Source organism: Anomaloglossus baeobatrachus, chromosome 4 (genome assembly GCF_048569485.1).
Source record: "Anomaloglossus baeobatrachus isolate aAnoBae1 chromosome 4, aAnoBae1.hap1, whole genome shotgun sequence".
Taxonomy (NCBI): Eukaryota; Metazoa; Chordata; class Amphibia; order Anura; family Aromobatidae; genus Anomaloglossus; species Anomaloglossus baeobatrachus.
The window spans coordinates 441,645,731-441,665,900 of record NC_134356.1 but is presented as its reverse complement, the minus strand read 5'-3'; the positions used below and the strand labels follow the sequence as shown (position 1 = coordinate 441,665,900).

At 41.0% G+C, this 20,170-nt stretch overlaps 1 protein-coding gene across 4 annotated transcripts in view; it reads right to left on the bottom strand.

The window, feature by feature from the left end:
• Nucleotides 1–20,170, bottom strand: part of VPS13C (vacuolar protein sorting 13 homolog C) — a 492,503-nt gene that overhangs the window by 455,607 nt on the left and 16,726 nt on the right. For all 4 annotated transcript variants that reach the window (XM_075345525.1, XM_075345526.1, XM_075345527.1 and 1 more), the window contains exon 2: nt 6,629–6,672. In XM_075345525.1, coding sequence (XP_075201640.1) covers nt 6,629–6,672 — 44 coding nt within the window. The remainder of the gene's footprint in view (nt 1–6,628; nt 6,673–20,170) is intronic.

Below are 20,170 nucleotides of genomic sequence, written 5' to 3'. Positions count from 1 at the left end.
TCTAGAACAGTATTTCCCCCAAAGATTTTCCAAAGTGTATTTATCTGAGCCCGCAAGAACTGATGCATTTAGTATGAGTTACAGTCCCTGACAGAAGTTCTGTCACTTATCCATGTTATGCAAATAAAAGCTTATAACCGGACTTTAAATTCATCCATTGGTTTTATAAATTACTCTTTTGAAAGCTGAAACCCTCCCAAATGTGGTTTAGGTTATGAAAATAAAGTTGCTGAAATATTGATCATTTAATGAACACAGAAAGGTCAGATTTTGGCAAGACAAAAGTTTTGTCGCCCACAGAAAGTAATGTGAAATTCAAACAAATAATTAACTTCTAATACAAAGATATGTTGCATAATATTGGTGAATGAAGTTGTGGTGCTATTAGAGCCATATTTAATATTTTGTGTGACTTCCATGAGCTTGAAGGACTGCATCCATGCGGTTTAACAATGATTCATACAATTTATTGATGAAGTCATCAGGAATAGCAAAGAATGCAGTCTTACATGCCTCCCAGAATTCATCTAGATTCTTTGGTTTTGTCTTCCAAGCTTCCTCTTTCATCCTACCCCAAACATGCTCAATGATGTTCATGTCTGGTGAGTGGGCTGGCCAGTCCTTGAGCACCTTAATCTTCTTTGCCAGGAGGAACTTTGTTGTAGAGATAGATGCATGAGATGGAGCACCATCCTGCTGCAGAATTTGACCCCTTTTATGATTGGGAATGTAAGAAGTAGCTAATACTTCTTGATATTTTAGGCTATTGATATTGCCTTCCACCTTGCAAATGTTTTGCACACCCTCATACTGAATGTAACCCCAGACCATGATCTTTCCACCACCAAATGTAACTGTTTTCTGGATCCATACGGGCTCCAGTAGGTCTCCTGCAGTATTTGCGGCAGCTGGGGTGTAATTCAACTGAAGATTCATCAGAGAAATCCACCTTCTGCCATTTTTCCAGCATCCATCTGTTTAGCAGGCTGTGGGACTTGGCAAATGCCACACTTTTTTTTAATTGCCTTTTGTTTAGTGCTGGCTTCTGGGTACTGATTCGACCATGGAAGCCATTTCGAGAAAGAATCCTACAAACTGTTCTAGTTGACACAGGGACTTGAGGTGACCAGGCCTTTTGGAGCCCTGATGCAGTGGAAGAGGGGCTGGCCTTGGATTTTCTAACCAACAAACGTTCCTCCTGAGCAGTTGTCTTGCGGCGTCTGCCAGATCTGGGCTTGTCACAAACATCTCCAGTCTCTTCAAATCTTTTTTTAATTCTTTGTACTTGACGCTGAGATACTTTAAAAGTGCCAGCCACTTCTGCAATGGATCTGTTCTTCAGCCTCTTGATAACCAAGGCTTTGGTTGCAGGGTGGATTTTTGGCATGTTGTCAAAGGTCAAGTTGCAGTTCAACTGAAGGTCCGGGGTGCTGGGTTTCTTTTTACACACACCCACTAATTAACCGATCATTTAGTGAACACAGGTGAGGATGTAAATTAGGATTGGGTGCATTACATGATAAGGCGACAAAACTTTTGTCTTGCCAAAATCTGACCTGTGTTCATTAAATGATCAATATTTCAGCTTTGCAGCAACTTTATTTTCATAAACTAAACCAAATTTGGGAGGGTTTCAGCTTTCAAAAGAGTAATTTATAAAACCAATGGATGAAAGAAAAGAAAAAAAAAAAAATTTCACTAGATGAATGAGCATTTTGCTAGTTCATCCGGTGATTTATCTCCCATGTAAAGAGGCTGCCATTGTGAAAAGAACATTTTAAGAACCATTGATCATGATTATATTGCAGTGTAGATGCAGTTTAGAAGGATGTGGGCAATTTCAAGCATTCGAGCGACGCCATTACTCCCTGGGCATGCACAATGTGAAGGCAGAGATCGACCAGCTTCACTGTCTGGACGAAGTTGCATAAATGCATATTGAGTCTCAAAATTTCAGAGGAGACTAATTAGATACTGAGCAGGAAACCATTGAAAGCAATCACCTAAAATTTGATGTAGACTGTTTAGAACGTTCCAAGAGCTTCATTTCTCCCTGGGTATGAGCACTGCACCAATAAAGCCAGGATGAGCTTACCCAACTCTGTTGCATCTGTCTAGGGAGGAGTGAAGTCGAACAAATTGGCCACATTATCATTTTAGGAGATTGCAGGCTGGGGATTGTGTCAGTCCCAGGGGTCATGACTAGAGATTGTGGGGCCAGACTATACTGAAACCAATGTTCTACATGACGAGTCTAAGATTATTTGCATATATATGAGTGATAAAAGTTATTTTTGCAGACATAAAGAACTGTATAGTACACAAAGATCATAATTGTATTGTTGGATTATTACTCTAAATCATTATGGGGGTAGTTTGGGAGGCCTGGGGACCTGAAACGTTCCCTATAGATTAGCTCTAGCATAAAACCTTGATTAAAGAAATGGGGATTTTTTTGATGATACACTTGGCTTTTAACTTAACTGTAATTTCTAAAAGAATGCTTGGGTTTGTTTGTTTTTTTTTTGTTTTTTGTTTTTTTTTTAAGAAAGTATATATACACTTCTGTGCACTCTTCTACCCTTTATAGAAATTTACCAAACAAACAAACACACACACAGTTAGTGCAAGCCAGGCTTTTACTAAACCACATGTGACTTTCAAAACATACTGCGTACACAAGAGGAAATTTACTGCTTTGTTTAAACCTAGCAAAATGTGTGGTGTACGCAGGAACCAGTTAGAAGCAGTTTCTCAAGGTAGGATTTAGGATTTAAATGGGATCCATCATTTCAGAAACTTTTATTTTCCTCCAGGTAATGGGTTAATCTGTAGGTAAATAGCGTCACAATGTTGTCCTGCTGGCCTTACTAGCAGTGTGCCTATGGGGAGAATTTGAATTTACTGACTCCTAGGATCTGCCAGCTTTCAGTCAAGAGATCTTCACAGGGCGGCTACAGTCACTGCTCACACTCAAGCTGACAACCAGTTGCCACCAAAACAGATATCAACTGACAGGTTGGGGTGCTAGGTGTCGGCCATGGGCCCTACCAATTTGATACCGATGACCTATCCTATAGTGTCCCAGGTACACTTTAAACGTGTTTCCTGGGACTAAAATATTGACCTATCAAATATCTGAGATCTCCACCTCCACCGATTTGGAAAAGAAGGTAAATAAGTATAAATAATCCACCCTCTCAGGCATACACCATATGGTATATCCAGTGTTCCTATGTAATGAAATGGAAACGAAAACTCATTGGGACATATGTAATAACACCTCTTTGAAATAAAGAGCACTATATTAGAGTTTTGCCCTGCATTAATCACTTAATGTGTCCCTTTTAGTGAGGAGCGGAATCAGACTGAAAAAGTCTGGATAAGTGTGGATTCAAATGTACCCGTGTACCGATCCCGGACCGGCATTCTCAAGGAACTCAGGGTAACTATCCAGATCCGGTAAGTTAAATAAAAATAAATACATAAAAAAAATAAGGGAAAAACAGGCACATTACAGTCTCCGGTGCGGCTGTCGTACTACTTCCAGGACGGCTCATTATCCTTCATACATATGTACTGCTTTCCCCACCCAACGGCAGTCCAGGCGTCTACGATTGGTTGCAGTCAGACGAGCCCCCACCCTGTGTGATAGCGTGTCTGACTGCTCGCAATCACAGGCGCTATGTGTGTCCCTATTGTGGTGTAAATATAAATTGGCGTAGGGTTCCCCCATACTATGATACCCCGCAGAGTTAAAGCATATGGCTTAAGGCTGCAGCCCCCTGCTGGGTTCTTATCTTGGCTGTGCATCAAAATAAGGGGGCACATGCCTTTGTCTTTTTTAAATTCTTTAAATTAGAAAAAGAAAAAAAAAGTGTGTGGTTCCACCCACATTTTGATACCCAGCATTGATACAAAATTGACAGCTGGGGGCTATTATTCTCAGGCTGGGGAGACTATGGTTATTGTGGTACCCTAGACTAAAAATAGTAGCCTGCAGCTGCCCAAGATTGTTACTTCCAGTAGAAGTGGCAATCCCAGAACTTTACCCAGCTCATCCCCATTACCCTGTGCAGTGGCAAATCAGGGTTATAAGGGTCTGTGAGACTCCCCATTACTAATCTGTAAGTGAAAATAGATAAGACAAAAAAAAAATCTTATATTTGAAATAAAATGCAGAAAGAAAAAAACACCCTCTTTTTCACCCTTTATTAACCCCAAAATACCCAGTTCTAACATAATCCACAAGAAGTCCCGCAACGATTCCAGCTGTGCTCGGCATAGAACATGTCCGCACGCTGTGGGCTCCAGGCAGTGACCGGTGACTTCACTTAATTTATTTGCAGTCACACTTGGAGGTTCCCATGGTCCTCCACCTGTGATCACAGGTAACCTGACCTCAATAAACACAGTGACCTCCCCTCAGGTGAAGTTACTGAGTTCACAGATCTGAATCTCCTGGCAGAAAATCGAAATGGCATCAAAACCATTCTTGTGTGTGTGTTTTTTTGCCTGTACATTATTGATTTTGCTCCTGAAGAAGGGGTTATACAGCTCCGAAACAAGTAGAACAGTAAAATGAGATGTTTTAATCCCCATTGATCTTCAGTGATCCTCCTCTCGTAGCGCGGATTAACCCTTTCCTTCCATCTCCTTCAAATGTAACCCAAATTGCCACTAAATGCATTTAACTCAACCCACAAAAAAAAAAAAATCCTCACTGCTGTCAGTCATTTGTTACCAGAAATATAGAGAGCTATCACATTAGTGGCAGCACAAAAGGAACCCCCCCAACAACAAAATAAATAAATCCAGCAAAATCTGCACTCTAAAATCCAAATGCCCCCTCCCTTCTGAGCACTACAGTGTGTCTAAACCACAGTTAAAGATCACATGTTTGGCATTATTGTAGTGAGGAGAATATGCTTAATTTACAGGGTACAGCGGGTACTTGGATGACGCTGGTGAGGACATTCACAGCGCCGCCCATAATCTCGCGCTTGCGCAATAACCTCACCAGCGCTCGCAATTTGCACAATGCTCAGTCCCGCGGTAGTGCCACTGGGCATGCGCGAGAACTCAGGAGCACTGCGTTACACGAGGGCGACGGCCTCATGTATGTAAATGAACACTGGGGGATGGCAAACAGCGTCAGGAACGAAAATAACGGACAAAAAACAGCCCGCCCCCATGGCCAGAAGACATCATTAGCATCCCAAAAGGTAAGATTTTTTAAAAGTATTTATTTAGGTCTGAAAGGGGGGCCCAGTAGCAAGAGGAACCTTTCTAGAATGCAGCCCAGGAGCTGCAGAAGGGGATTCTTTTAGTTTAATTGCGAAAATTCTGGCGACAGGTTCCCTTTAATGACCATATGTTGAGTTATTTAGAGGGCGCACAAAATTTACACTGTCATACAAGTTGTACACTAACTACTTTACATTGTATCAAAGTGTCATATTGTGAGTGTGGTCCCTTGAAAAGAGAATAAAATATTTTTGAAAACGTTACATATTCTATACGTATATATACCAACAGATATATGAATGGGACAATATGTGCGCCAATTAACCATATTATACAAGTATATTCTATCTAGCAATAATAAAGTTGAAATGTTATTCAATCAATGTTTTCATATATCTTGGTGCTTAAGCTGGTGTCACACATAACGACGACGACAACGACGTCGCTGCTACGTCACCATTTTCTGTGACGTTGCAGCGACGTCCCGTCGCTGTCGCTGTGTGTGACATCCAGCAACGACCTGGCCCCTGCTGTGAGGTCGCCGGTCGTTGCTGAATGTCCAGCTTCATTTTTTGGTCGTCACTCTCCCGCTGTGACACACACATCGCTGTGTGTGACAGCGAGAGAGCGACGAAATGAAGCGATCAGGAGCCGGCACTGGCAGCTGCGGTAAGCTGTAACCAGCGTAAACATCGGGTAACCAAGGGAAGACCTTTCCCTGGTTACCCGATGTTTACGCTGGTTACCAGCCTCCGCTCTTGCTGCCAGTGCCGGCTCCTGCACTGTGACATGTGGCTGCAGTACGCATCGGGTAATTAACCCGATGTATACTGTAGCAAGGAGAGCAAGGAGCCAGCGCTAAGCAGTGCGCGCGGCTCCCTGCTCTCTGCACTGTGACATGTAGCTGCAGCACACATCGGGTTAATTAACCCGATGTGTACTGTACCTAGGAGAGCAAGGAGCCAGCGCTAAGCGCGGCTCCCTGCTCTCTGCACATGTAGCACAGCGACGTTATGATCGCTGCTTCTGCTGTGTTTGACAGCTAAGCAGCGATCATAACAGCGACTTACAAGGTCGCTGTTACGTCACCGAAAATGGTGACGTAACAGCGACGTCGCTGTCGCTTAGTGTGACACCAGCTTTACAGAGTGCCATGTTCTTTTGTTTACATACTATGGAGTCGGAGCAGATTGCATCTGTTCACACTTGCTTCATTCTGATAGGAGGTACTGAGAAGAATATATCAATTATCACAAGGAAAGATAGCAGCACAGCCCTTCTGCAGTGGGTGCAGTACTCCTATAGGTAACCACTCTAATCTCCTTTTGTAGATAAGACACAGTACAGTCAACACTACTGAACTGAACTATAAAATACTCACCAGGGCATTTTCACGAATCTTCAAGTTTTCAAGTGAAACATTTCCTTAAGAAACAAAAAAAATTTGATTTAAAATAACTTTACAAGAATAAATCCCACCAAAAAATAATATAATATATTAAACATTTATTTTATACGTAAGTGGGGTTATCCTCTACATCTTTCTTGATACTGTACTCTTAAGGGTACTTTACACGCTGCGACATCGCTAGCGATCCCGTTAGCGATGTGAAATTCTAGATCGCAAGTGCGATCTTTCGAGATCGCACATGTGTAAAATGACCTATGTGCGACCTCAAAAGTTCGCACTTGCGATCTAGAATTTCACATCGCTAATGAGATAGTTAGCGATGTCGCAGTGTGTAAAGTACCCTTTAAGGATAGGTCATCAATAGAAGATTGGAGGGGAGCCACATGTCAGACCCCCCCCCCAACCAGCTGTTAACACGTCCTGCGGAAGCCGGAGGTAAATAGTATACAGAGCGATACTATTCTCTTCCGTAGGAGCTGATCTGCAGTACCGATCTGATCCCGCTAATGTTTTATACTGAATGATAAATAAGGCATAGACAAGCTAGATTATCCTGTGAGAAATTAGTTGTATAGACTGGGACCTTTATGACATTCATAAGACCAAACAAGACATACTGGTAGGGTCCTATCATTATATATATTCTTCCACCCTGGTATTCAATAGATCACAATTAAACTAAAACTCAACATTTAAACCTAATAAAAAATAAAAAAAAAATGCATACACAAATGCAATGATTTTTAAATATAAACCAAACACTTGTTCAAAAAGTTTCGTAAGACACTGTTCCTGAGGCTGTCAGTAGTCCATAGCCGCAGCCCTTCAAAACCCTCCTACCTTCCAGAATCTCTGGTGCCTCTTAGGATTTGTAAGACTCATGCAACATCATCGTTGAGGCACAAAGTCGCACAAAGTCACACAAAGCCCACTAACCAGAAAGAGCAGTGGGGATCCTGGCAGGTAAAGGAGGTCCAAAAGGGTTATGCTCAGTAATTGGCCTGCAAATATTTTTTAGCATCTCTAACAGTTTTTATGAAAAATATTCTTACAGGTAGTACAAGGTGTTGGATTCCCCAAATCAATACTAAAAACCCCCAAAGCCTAGAAAACTCAAAGTCATAAAAACATTCCTGATAGTTATCCCCCCTCCAAAAAAAAAGAAAAAAATATATAAATATATAATTATATATTATATATTAAGACAGGTACTCTACTGACTGTGGCATGTCATGGGCTAAATAGCAGGTATGGAAGGCATCTTCACATCTGGTGGTTACAGCAGGACTTCAGCCATCAATTTCAGGAGCAGCCCTAAGGTGAGCTATGGGCACAATTCCCATGATCACAAAAATGTATGGTGATTTGTAGCAAGTAAACGCCAAAGACTTTGTACTTCGGTCATTTATTTTATAATGCATGTCATTAGGGCAAAAAAAAATATTTTTGTAATACTGTTTCATTAAAAAGTTAGGATGTTTCCAATATTCTGAAGGCTGGGTGTGTAGCCCTTATCTCTCTTGTAAGCGGATTTTCAGGTTTCAAAAGAGCTTTATTGAATTACAGCTTCCAGTACATGCATGGTAAATATGATAAAACTGAATACATTAAGTTGCAATGTAGACCATCGAGTTTGAAAGAAATTGTGTCCAACAACAATCTTAATCCATGTATACAGAGACAAAAACAAAGTGACAAAGTAGTAAGTAGATACAATCTATAAAACAACAAACTAAACATAAAACCCACGTAGTTAGACAACTATATCACTTGCATGTAACAGGGAATCCCATAAATTTAATAATAGTAATGTAAAAGTAAAGGATAACAGGCTTGTTTGGTTCCCCTAACATGAGGTATTAAAGGCTCTGTTTGAAAACCTAAGTAATCAAGTGAGGCTTCCAAATATTCTTAAATCGCTAAGCTAGTTTTTAAACACTTGAAAGTTGAACAGTAATGTGGTCAAAAATGAGCTTAGAAGATGGTTCAGATGAAAAGAGATGAGAGTAAGGATATGTGCACCTTGTATGTTTTTTTTCATGCCTTTTTCCTTGCAGATTTTAATCAATACAGCATGGAAAACCGCACCCCAGCAAAGTCTATGAGAATCCTGACTTGCTGTGGACATGTTGCTTCTTGTTTTCCTGCAGTTGTTGTCGAAGAAAAAGCAGCATGCTAGGCTAGTTTTACACTTGCATTGTGCGGTATCCGTCGTATTGCGTTGTGTGACGGATGTAACGGATGCGTTGCATATAATGGCACAACTGATGCGACGGATCCTGCAAAATAATGCAATCAAGCTTTTTTTTTCAGCGATTTACACAACGGAGCATGCTCAGTTGTGTAAAGATGGATCAGTCACAGAAATCCATCAAATGACGGATTCCACCACCATAGGCTTCCATTAGAAAAACGACGGACGCCGACGGAATCCAGCACATTGCGTTTTTTTACGCTCTGGGAAGCGCAGAAAAATGCTACATGCTGCGTTATTTCCGCCCGGCGGATGAAATGCAGCGTCGGCCGGCGGGTACAATGCAAGGCCATCCGTCGCAATGCGTCGTCAATACAAGTCTATGGGAAACCGCACATCTGTTAACAGATTGCGCTGTTTTCCAAAAGTGGCGGATTGCGACGGCTGCCAAACAACGCAAATGTGAAAGTACCCTTAATTGTTTGTGGGTTTTTTCTGTTTCTACAGTCCCCTGTAGTGCTTTATCACTAGTGGATTATAGTGCAGCACTTCGCCTCACACACCTCACACCTGATAGCCAAAGAGAGGTAAGCGATTCCCCTCCCTGCCTTCGGAACGCGAATGCTGCGATCGCATTGATTGCAGCAGTCAGGGTGCTAAACTACCAGGAACAGTGCGGGCAGTGAGGGCCGGGTCCCGGTGGCGATCGCAGGGGTGCAGTGCCTGAACTCCTGGATCACCATCACAAAAAAAAAAATAAATTACCTACACTACTTTTAGTAATATTACATTACACAAATATTATTCTTCAAGGTTTCTAACTTGTTCAACTAGATCTACTGCGTGTTTTCTGCACCAGCATAAACACATTGTAGCACGATGATCCATAGAGATTGATTTCTTGCATTCCACACACTGTTGACCTGTTTTCTTCTCATTTCTACTTGGGTAGTAGCTGCATCTTTTTGAACCAGCAGGTATATTTTGTGGTGGTAATTTAGTGTTGCAGTTTCATTATCGTAATTTTTAGGGTATGGCCGCACGCTGCGTTCTTGATTTGACAAACAAAAATGCACTTTCTGGCAGACTTGACAACTGTAAACACTGCATTTGACAAAAAGTGCGGTGAAAACGCATGCGTTTTCAACACGTTCTTGTCAGTGTGTTTTTTTAAAGAAGAAATAAAATAGGATAGGATAATTGATAGAAAAAAAATAAATAGGAAGAATAGCTAGAAAGAACATATAGGATAGATAAGAAAGAACAGAGAATAAGTAGAAATAACAAAATAGCTCTATAGAGCGATAGCTAGCTTGGACAGCGGTTTAAACTTTTTTTTCTGGTAACCAAAAAAAAAAAAAAAAGTGGAATTCTCTCTATTTTTCATAAGCCAAGGTACAGCAGAGAGTTGAGTGTTACAGCCCACAGCTGCTGCTGGTGGTCCTGTGCTGGATATAAAAAAATGGGGGTGGGGGAACCACACGTCTTTTTTTTTTTTGTTTTAAACTAAAGACGTGGGGTTCCCTCCATTTTTCAAAAAACAGCCACGGTGCAGCAGACAATTGGGGGCTAATATTATTAGGCTGGGAAGACTCATCATCATTTGGCCCTTTCCAGCCTAACAATAGCAGCCCACAGCCGCCCCATCCATGTGAGGCGCCAATTCTGCCGCTGGACCCAGCTCTTCCCGCTGTCCTAGTGCGGTGTCAATCAGGTTAATAAGGAGTTGATAGCAGCCCACTAAATCCTGGATTAGTGATGGCAGTCGTCTATGACACCTCGCCTCCATCACTAATCTGTAAGTAAAAGTAAATAAACACATACAATCCCAAAATCCTTTATTTCGAATAAAATACAAAGAACACCCTGTTTCACCACTTTATTAACCTCAACACACCCTGCAGGTCCAATGTAATCCACATGACGCCCCACGGCGATTCAGCTCTGCTACATCCATTTCCTGTCACAGCGAGCACCCTAGAGCATGACTGCCCGCTGACAGCAGAGAGAGCCCCGTGATGAAAATGAACTCAGGCAGTAGTGCGGAGCCCGCAGTTGTGACATCAGACGTTCACTTGAGTTCATACTCCTCGCACTGCTCTGTGTAGCGCCCTGATTTGTTGTCACAAGTGGAGGACTCCAGCTGTGACCGGAAATCACCTTAGTGAAGGCACCGCTGATCGCACTGCTCACTCCAGTCACTCGAGTGATTTGCTGTCACAGGTGAAGGACTCCAGCTGTGGCCGGGTCTAACCTGAGTGACGTCATTGCTGATAGCGTGACTCACTTTAGTTGCTGCTTGGAGCTCACAGCGGGAAGTCTTGTTCTATGGCGCTCACTGTGAGTGTCAGATGTAGCACTGCTGGAAGCGTCGTGGGACCTCGTGTGGATTACATCGGACCTGGAGGGGTGTTTGGGGTTAAATAAAGTGATGAAAGAAGGTGTTTTTTTTTTGTCTTTTATTTCAAATAAAGGATTTTCCGGTGTTCGTGTTTATTTACTTTTACTTACAAATTAGTGATGGGGGGGGGTCTCAGACGCCTGCCATCAGTAAGCTAGGACTTAGCAGCTGTGGGCTGTTATTAACTGCTTATTACCCAGATTGCCATCGTACCGGGACTGTGGAATCTAATGGATGCAGCAATTCCGGGCGGCTGCTGGCTGATATTTTTAGGCTGGAGGGCTCCCAATAACGTGGGTTTCCACAGCCTGAGAATACCAGCCCTCAGCTGTGAGGCTTTATATTGACTGTATCAAAATTGAGGGGGACCGCACGCTGTTTTTTTTTAAATTATTTATTTTACTGTACGATATAGACCCGCCCACCGGCTGCTGTGATTGGTTGCAGTCAGACAGCTGTCACTCAGCGTGACTGCAACAAACCATAAGCGCCGGTGGGCAGGGGAAGCATTGAATATGAAATGAGCCTAATGAGCGGCTGGCACTTTCAGAAGCAGAAGAGGCAGCGGGAGCAGTGTGACAGCCGCGCCGGTGATGGTGATAAGTGCGAGCAAGACCTACTGTAAATCCTTAAGAAAGCTTTGCCTTGTGTCCTTACTTTTTTCCTTCCATGATGAATTAGCACCAATCAGAATAATCAATGGATTTACACTACACTGATCTAACATCCCATAAAATACTCTCACTGGTCAACATTTTGTCTTTCCTACTGCAAAATATGTGTGGCCAAGCTAGTTTAATGTGTCCACCCCACCTTTGGTCTCATTGGAAAATTAAAAAATGTCTGGCTTTTTTGTTTCTTTATCAACGACTGCAGATTTGTGCTTCGAGGATAAGGAGTATAAGACTTTAGTTCTTTTTCTGAATGAATGAGACCAAGGTCTGTGGACTATGAAATGCGTGTTGGCAACATTGTACTTTTTTGCCTTTGGAAGATACGAAGGATTGTGACATCTCTCATTTTTCCTTAGGGCACCCACAACTGTCAGTCTATGATTTGACAATAAGTGATCAGCAAGTGGAATAGAATTGAGCCAATTGTCCCGTCACATTACTGTTGGTACCATGAATTGGTGCAGCAAGAGTTCTTACGTAGTATGTAGGATGATGGGGGGGGGGTTTTAACAACAATGCACGGAACAGCGCTCACCATATAAAGTGACCTGGCATCGCAGTGTCATAATTTTTATAGCATACTTGCCAGGGTTGTTTCTAATATACACTCTGAAGGGACAACGTCCCCGACAACCAAGTAATTGCTCAGCTACCTTACAGTAAACGATGTTGTGTAATATTTCTTCCATGTATCGATGAAGATATCCCAGATTTTTTAATAGCTGCAAATTTGTCTTTTTTACGTTACCTATAAAAACAGTTATCATAAACCCCATTATTAGAATTTGGGAAAACTATGTAGCACAGAATTATCACACCATAACACACTTAAAGGATAAATCTTTAGATAAATTCTCACATGGAGCCAGCCTCATGTTATGCAGCATGAGCAACAGATATGAAGACAGCGTGGGGTTTCCTAGACCCCATTAACAGGTTCTAGGGTTAAGTATAAGGGTAAGTACCAAATATACAGGACATGTACTACCAACAGACTTATTGGTAATGAAGATAGGGCGACACCAAGGAAAAGACCAACATGAAGTCATGACGAGACACAGGTACGGTAATTAAAACAGAGTTTTACTGAAATTAATTAAAATCACATGGTGACGTTATAACAGGAAAGGGCACTACACTTACATGAACTGGGAAGTACCCACAAGAAAATACACCAATTATGGGGTAATATACACGCAAAAAAGTATCATGAGATGTATAAAGTATTAAATAAATGGTGTACGATCACACACAAAGTTATATGTATACTATAATCACTGGTAAAGAACATATAGTGTGATTAAATACTACATACAAATGAACCAATAACAGATGTCTCTAATGTCATAAGGTAAATTTTCAAAAAATATACATGTGCAAATTGTGTGTATCAAATGGTCATATAATCACATGTGTACAGTATATAATAGTATCAGACTGCTCATTAGGATGGACAGATGACATAGGAGGAGTTTTACAGGGATTGGGCACTGTACGTTTTAAATACCCACTGCACTCATATTATCCCAATACTTTAAAATGGTATATACGATAATTTCTTTGCCGCACTGTCCCCCTGCAGTACATTTTGTATTCTTTACAACATAGTTCTGGTCACTACTGTTATGGCCAACAGTGTACTATTTCTTTTATTTATACTACTCATTAATGTACATCTCTGACATTACGGATTCTCTATATAGGCAAACTCCTCCTATGTCATCTTTCCATCCTAATGAGCAATCTCAGATGCTGTACATATGTGAATATAAGACTAGTTCATGCACATGTATAATTATTGCAAAAACATCTTTGACATTAGGAACATTAACGTCATTGCTTCATTCGTATGTACTGTTGTATTTGATCACGCTATATGTTCTATACCAGTGATTATAGTACACATACAACTTTGTGTGTTGTCATACACCATTTCTTTAATATTCTTTCTACATCTCATGATACTTTGAGTGTATATTGCCTCATAATTGGTGTATTTTCTTGTGGGTACTTCCCTCTCTTCCCTGCTATAAGATCACCAGATTTTATTTTGTTTCAATAAAACTCTACATTTTCATTTACCTCGGTCTTCTCATGACTTCATGTTGGGGTTTTCCTTTTTTCCTTGCTGTCTCTATAGAATTAAATACCATTTTAGTAGACAAAAGAAGCACATTTCTCTAAGATATATTACAAAGTTGTTTTTTTTATTTTCACGCATACGGAAACAACCCTACAATGGTTATTCTTGAAATTAGATATATTGACTAGTGATATAGTGTATAAAAAAATAAAGTACTGCATGATACAGCTTAATATACAATTATTGGTAAGACACTGAGCACACACTAGAATGTATCCAAATTTCTCAAGACAATGACTATTAAAATACTGGTAAATTACCATGCTATAGATACAAGTAAAATATATCTTTGTACCGTGTTAGCCAGTAGAGATAAAAAAATTGTTTAAAAGAACAGAGAGTCCTCAGTTAGCCATTAAAAGGTATCAACCACTGAGGACTCTCTGTTCTTTTAAACAATCATGCTATAGATACACACATTATACAGGATGCTATATTGAAAGAAAAAAACAAAACACCACCACACCAATACACTGTTGACTACCCACTTCAACTCAAAGCAAAATCATTAACGGTAACCATTATAGAAATGGTGTAAAAAACACCAGTCTTGGTGAATCAGGGCCCAGAGTTACGAGTGCATCTCAATAAATTAGAATATCATTAACAAAATGTCAGTAATTCAATACGAAAGGGAAACACATACTGTATATTACATAGAGGCATTACACACAGAGTGATCTATTTCAAGTGTTTATTTCTGTTAATGTTGATGATTATGGCTTTCAGCCAATGAAAACCCAAAAGTCATTATCTCAGAAAATTAGATTATTATTATTATACAAGACTTCTGAAAAAATGATTTATAACTCAGAAATTTTGGCGCCTACTGAAAAGTCTGTACAGTAAATGCACTCAATACTTGGTTGGGGCTCTTTTGCATGAATTACTGCATCAATGCGGCGTGACAGAGGCGATCAGTCTGTGGCACTGCTGAGGTGTTATGGAAGCCCAGGTTGCTTTGATAGCAGCCTTCAGCTCGTCTGCATTGTTGGGTCTGGTGTCTCATCTTCCTCTTGACAATATCCCATAGATTCTCTATGGGGTTTAGGTCAGGCAAGTACAGTGATACTGTGGTTATTAAACCAGGTATTGGTACTTTTGGCAGTGTGGACAGGTGCCAAGTCCTGCTGGTAAATGAAATTTCCATCTCCAAAAAGCTTGTCAGCAGAGGGAAGCATGAAGTGCTCTACAATTTCTTGGTAGATTGCTGCATCTGAAAACAACGCCAGTCCAGTTCTTTTTCTCATTGACCCAGGTAAGACACTGTGCACCTTTTTCTACCACACTTTTTCCTTCCACTCAACTTTCCATTAATATGCTTGGATACAGCACTCTGTGAACAGCCATCTTTTTTAGCAATAACCTTTTGTGGCTTAGGCTAAGTTCACACTTCCGCTGTTTTGTATCAGTCACAATCCGTCGCCTAGAGGAATTACGGTATCCTGCAAAATATTTTGCAGGAATCCTGTTTTTCCCCATAGACTTCTATTAGTGACGGATTGCGACTGATGATGCTGCGTTGCATCCGCTGCGTCGCGGTCAGTCGTTTTTTAACTGGCCGCCAGGCGGGAGCAACATAGCCTGTAACGTTTTTTGAGCAGCGCGATCCGTAGGATTTTGCTGCGCATGCTCTCTCTGGCTCCCTGCCCCCGTAACCAGGATAAACATCGGGTAACCAAGCAATGCGCTTTGGTTAGTTACCCGATATTTACAGTGGTTACGGGTGCACGGAGCCCGCGCCAAGCTGGTATCCAAGATAAATATCGGGTAACCAAGCAAAAAGTGCTTTGCTTATACCCGATATTTACCCTGGATACAGTGTGCAAGGAGGCCGACACTTCACCACTCGGCTCCGCCCCCTCCTGCACTCCGCATGTACACACACACACACACACACACACACGTCCCCAGCCCTGCAGTCCCCGCGGCACTTAAGTCCTCAGCTCCACGGCCCCGCTCCGCCCCCTCGCGCTCCGCCCCCTTCCGCACTCCGCATGTACACAGACACACATACACACACACACACACACACACACTCTCTCACTCACCTGTCCCCAGCCATGCAAACCGCGGCACTGACGTCCTCAGCTCCGCCCCCCAAACTCCGCCCTCCGAACTCCACCCCTCGCACACAACGGAGTCCGTCAATGAAATTCTTTCTTTGTCATCCGTTGTCATCCGTTGTACAACGCATCAGTCACATGCGTCAAGCAACGCATGTGACTGATGCAAAACAACGGAAATGTGAACTTGGCCTTACCCAACTTGTAGAGTGTGTAAATGACTGCCTTCAGGACATCTGTCAAGTCAGCAGTCTTCACCATGATTGTGTAGCCTACTGAACCAGAATAAGAGACCATTTTAAAACACTTAGGAAGCCTTTGCAGGTGTTTTGTGTTAATTATTCTAATTTTCTAAGATAATTACTTTTGGGTTTTCTATGGCTAGAAGCCATAATCATCAACATTAACAGAAATAAAGACTTGGAATAAATCACTGTGTATAATGACTCTACACTGTGTTCCAAATTATTATGCAAAACGAGTTTAGGAGTGATAAGGTTAGAAATGTTTTGTATGTCATTTAAACTCATTGATGGTGATGTGTGTCAGGGCTCTTTATATCACTGAAAGCAATTGCAGATACCTGTGCACATTAGTTTGGCAGGGGTGTCCAAATAAAGGCAAGACTACTTAAGAAGGATGTTCCACATTATTAAGCAGCCTACATTTTTTGCCAAAATGGGAAAGAAAAAGGATGTGTCGGCTGCTGAGAAGCAACAAATTGTGGAGTATTTAGGTCAATGCATGACTACAATCAACACTGCCAAGACACTTCATCGTGATCATCGCACAATCAAGAAGTATGTAGCTGATTCACAGCACACGCGTGTGCGTGCTGATAAGGAAAAATTGAGGACTTTTTCCAACAGGCAATTGCATCAGGTTAAAAGAGCAGCTGCTAAAATGCCTTGTCATAGCAGCAGACAAGTTTTTGAAGCTGCTGGTGCCTCCAACGTCCCCAGAACAACAAGATGCAGGGTCCTTCAGAGGTTTGCAGCTGTGCGTAAGCCATCCTGTCGACCACCTCTACCCACTGCACACAAGCAGAAACTGCTCCAGTGGGCCAAACCATACATGAAGACTGACTTCCAAACTGTTTTGCTCACCGATGAGTGCCGTGCAACGCTCGATGGTCCAAATGGATGGAGTGGAGGATGGCTGGTTGATGGACACCCCATGAAAACACGGCTAAGGCGCCAACAAGGAGGAGGTGGAGTAATGTTTTGGGCTGGAATCATGGGGAGAGAGATTGTCGGCCCCTTTAGAATCCCTGTAGGGGTAAACTCCTTAATCTATGTGGAGTTTCTTAAACAGCACTTTATGCCATGGTTCAGGAGGAAGAACCATGCATTTCGCAGCAAGATCATTTTCATGCATGATAATGTACCGTCTCATGCTGCAAATAACACATCTGCATCTCTGGCTGCTATAGGCATAAAAGAGGACAAACTTATGGTGTGGCCACCATCTTCCCCTGACCTCAACCCCATTGAGAACTTCTGGAGCATCATCAAAAGGAGTGTCTATGATGGCGGGAGGCAGTTCACATCTAAGCAACAGCTCTGGGAGGGTATTCTGTCCACATGCAAAACAATTGAAGCACAAACCATTCAAAAACTGACAAATTCAATGGACGAGAGAGTTCAGAAGCTTCTTTTGAACAAGGGGTCCTATGTGCAAATGTAACATCACCTAGAATTAAGATTTGAATTGAAAACTGTTTGATTTCATTTTGTAATAAGCTGATAATGCTTATAATTTCACAATTGACCATTTTGTTTTTCAAAATAAAATTAAAAAGGTTGAAAACTCTGCTGTGCATAATAATTTGGAACATGCATTTTGAGTGCATTTTGAGTGTTTATTATTTTTAAAAATATACTGTTTTCATAGGAAGTTTGATCAAAAACATTTCAATTATACTCGAATAGTAGAGGACTGGAAAATAACAATGACTGCAATTCATATAGTTAATTTAGGAAAATATAAGAAAATATTTTTTGCATAATAATTTGGAACACAGTGTATATAATATATATGTGTTTCTCTTTTGTATTGAATTACTGAAATATTTTTTTTTTTTATGATATTCTAATTTATTGAGATGCAGTTGTACATTCACAATTGATAATTATTTGAAGGTTTCATTTGTTTTCTCACTTCTTAATACATTTGGTGTATTTTAGGCTCCTCATACCGATGTCCTTTTTCTTAAAAAATCAGATAAGCAGTGTATTATGGAAAATGAGCACCATATTAGAGTACCAAACATCATAAAATATCATCCATATGCTGCAGATTAGTTTATGCTAAGGATATTCACTGCGGATTTCACTTTTCAGCTGTATATCTGTGGTATTTGCACAACAGAAACCACTGATATCTGAACATTTTTTTGAGAATTTTTCTGCAGAATTTCAACAGCAGAAATTCTTTACTTCAGGCCTTTCTTGTGTGAATCCTGCCCCTACTTTATTTGGTTGTACGTTTGACTAAGCTGAAATAATTCAGATATAATAGGTGTTTAACAATCAAAGGGATTATTTTGCACTGCCTCTCCCATAAAACCTGCTCACCACTCTTGTGTCGCCTGAGGAAACGTCTGAATTATACAAATAGGGGAGGTATTGTCAAGACTATAATTAACGGTTACATTTATAAAGAACGTTTTCCATAAGTGTTTTTTATCACCAGTGGGCCTGGCAAACCAGAGTGGATATTATAAAGATTTTGGGTACAATAACAAGCACACATTTTCCACTGTAGATTTTAATTCATCAAGATCTGGGTAAAAGTCAGCATGTTTTAGAAAAAAAGAGGAATCCAACATCCAGCTAGGGGAATCATAGAACAAATCTTGTATCTTTATGGTCATATCTAAAAGTGTATCATGTATCGTAGATCACATCCATATAAAGAATCTCAGCAGACCATAATGACAATAACAGATAAGTTTTAACCTATAATTTCCCTAGCTGGACATTGGATTGCCTTTTTTTTTTTTTAAAAGCAAGCTTCAAGTACTGCTCTGATACATCCCTAAAATGTCGATATGTAATAGGTATATGTTAAAAACAGCAATTATTTGATACAAAATACAACTCACTTAAAAAGGGGCATAAATACAATAGATATAGGCATAGAAAGAAAGGTGGGTATCCCAATTGCAGCACATATGGTAAAGTCAGAACACCTAAAAGCCCCAATACTGTCCCTGGAGGATCTGCCCTACCTGGCCGTGGAGGTCGGCACCCTAAACAATGCAAATGGTGCCCCCGCTCACTGTTGACTTACCTTAATGTATCCCTGAACATGCCCCTAAGTTGACAGTGAGTGGGGGCACCATTTGTGTTGTTTAGGGTGCAAACCTCTGTGGCCAGGTAGGCCACATCCTCCAGGGATGGTATTGGGGCCTTTAGGTGTTATCTGTCTTTACCAAGTGTTATGCAATTGGGATACCCACCTTTCTTTCCCTGCCTATCTCTATTGTGTTTATGCCCCTTTTAAAAAGGGAGTTGTATTTAGTATCAAATGATTGCGGTTTTTAACCTACTGTATTAAATATTGACATTTTAGAAATTTTCCTTTTTTGTTAACTAATGAATTGTTGGGATTCCTCATTATCTATAGTTTCTTAGCCTGCTCTGACACATCCCATCAAGGGAAATATTCTAGGCAGTGAACACAATTTGCCAGTAAACCAACTCGCGTCTCCCTCTCCATTTTGTTACATGTGGACTTTGATACAGACTTCAGCCGATGCAATGCAAAAGGTGAATTTCCCTTTCAAAGTCTGCAGCATAATGCAACACAGAGGATTTTATATCCACACAGCAGCCCAAATATCATTGAAGAGTATTTATACTATCCCGAGACTATGACATAAACCTCTCAGATGGTAATAACCCCATAACGTATGTATGTAGCCTTTATAGCACATCATGGAGAAACCTCACACATTGGACTATAGAACTGAAGAATTTCTCCCAACCACGCTACAGATGTTATGAATAATAACATGCTTGTAATAAGTG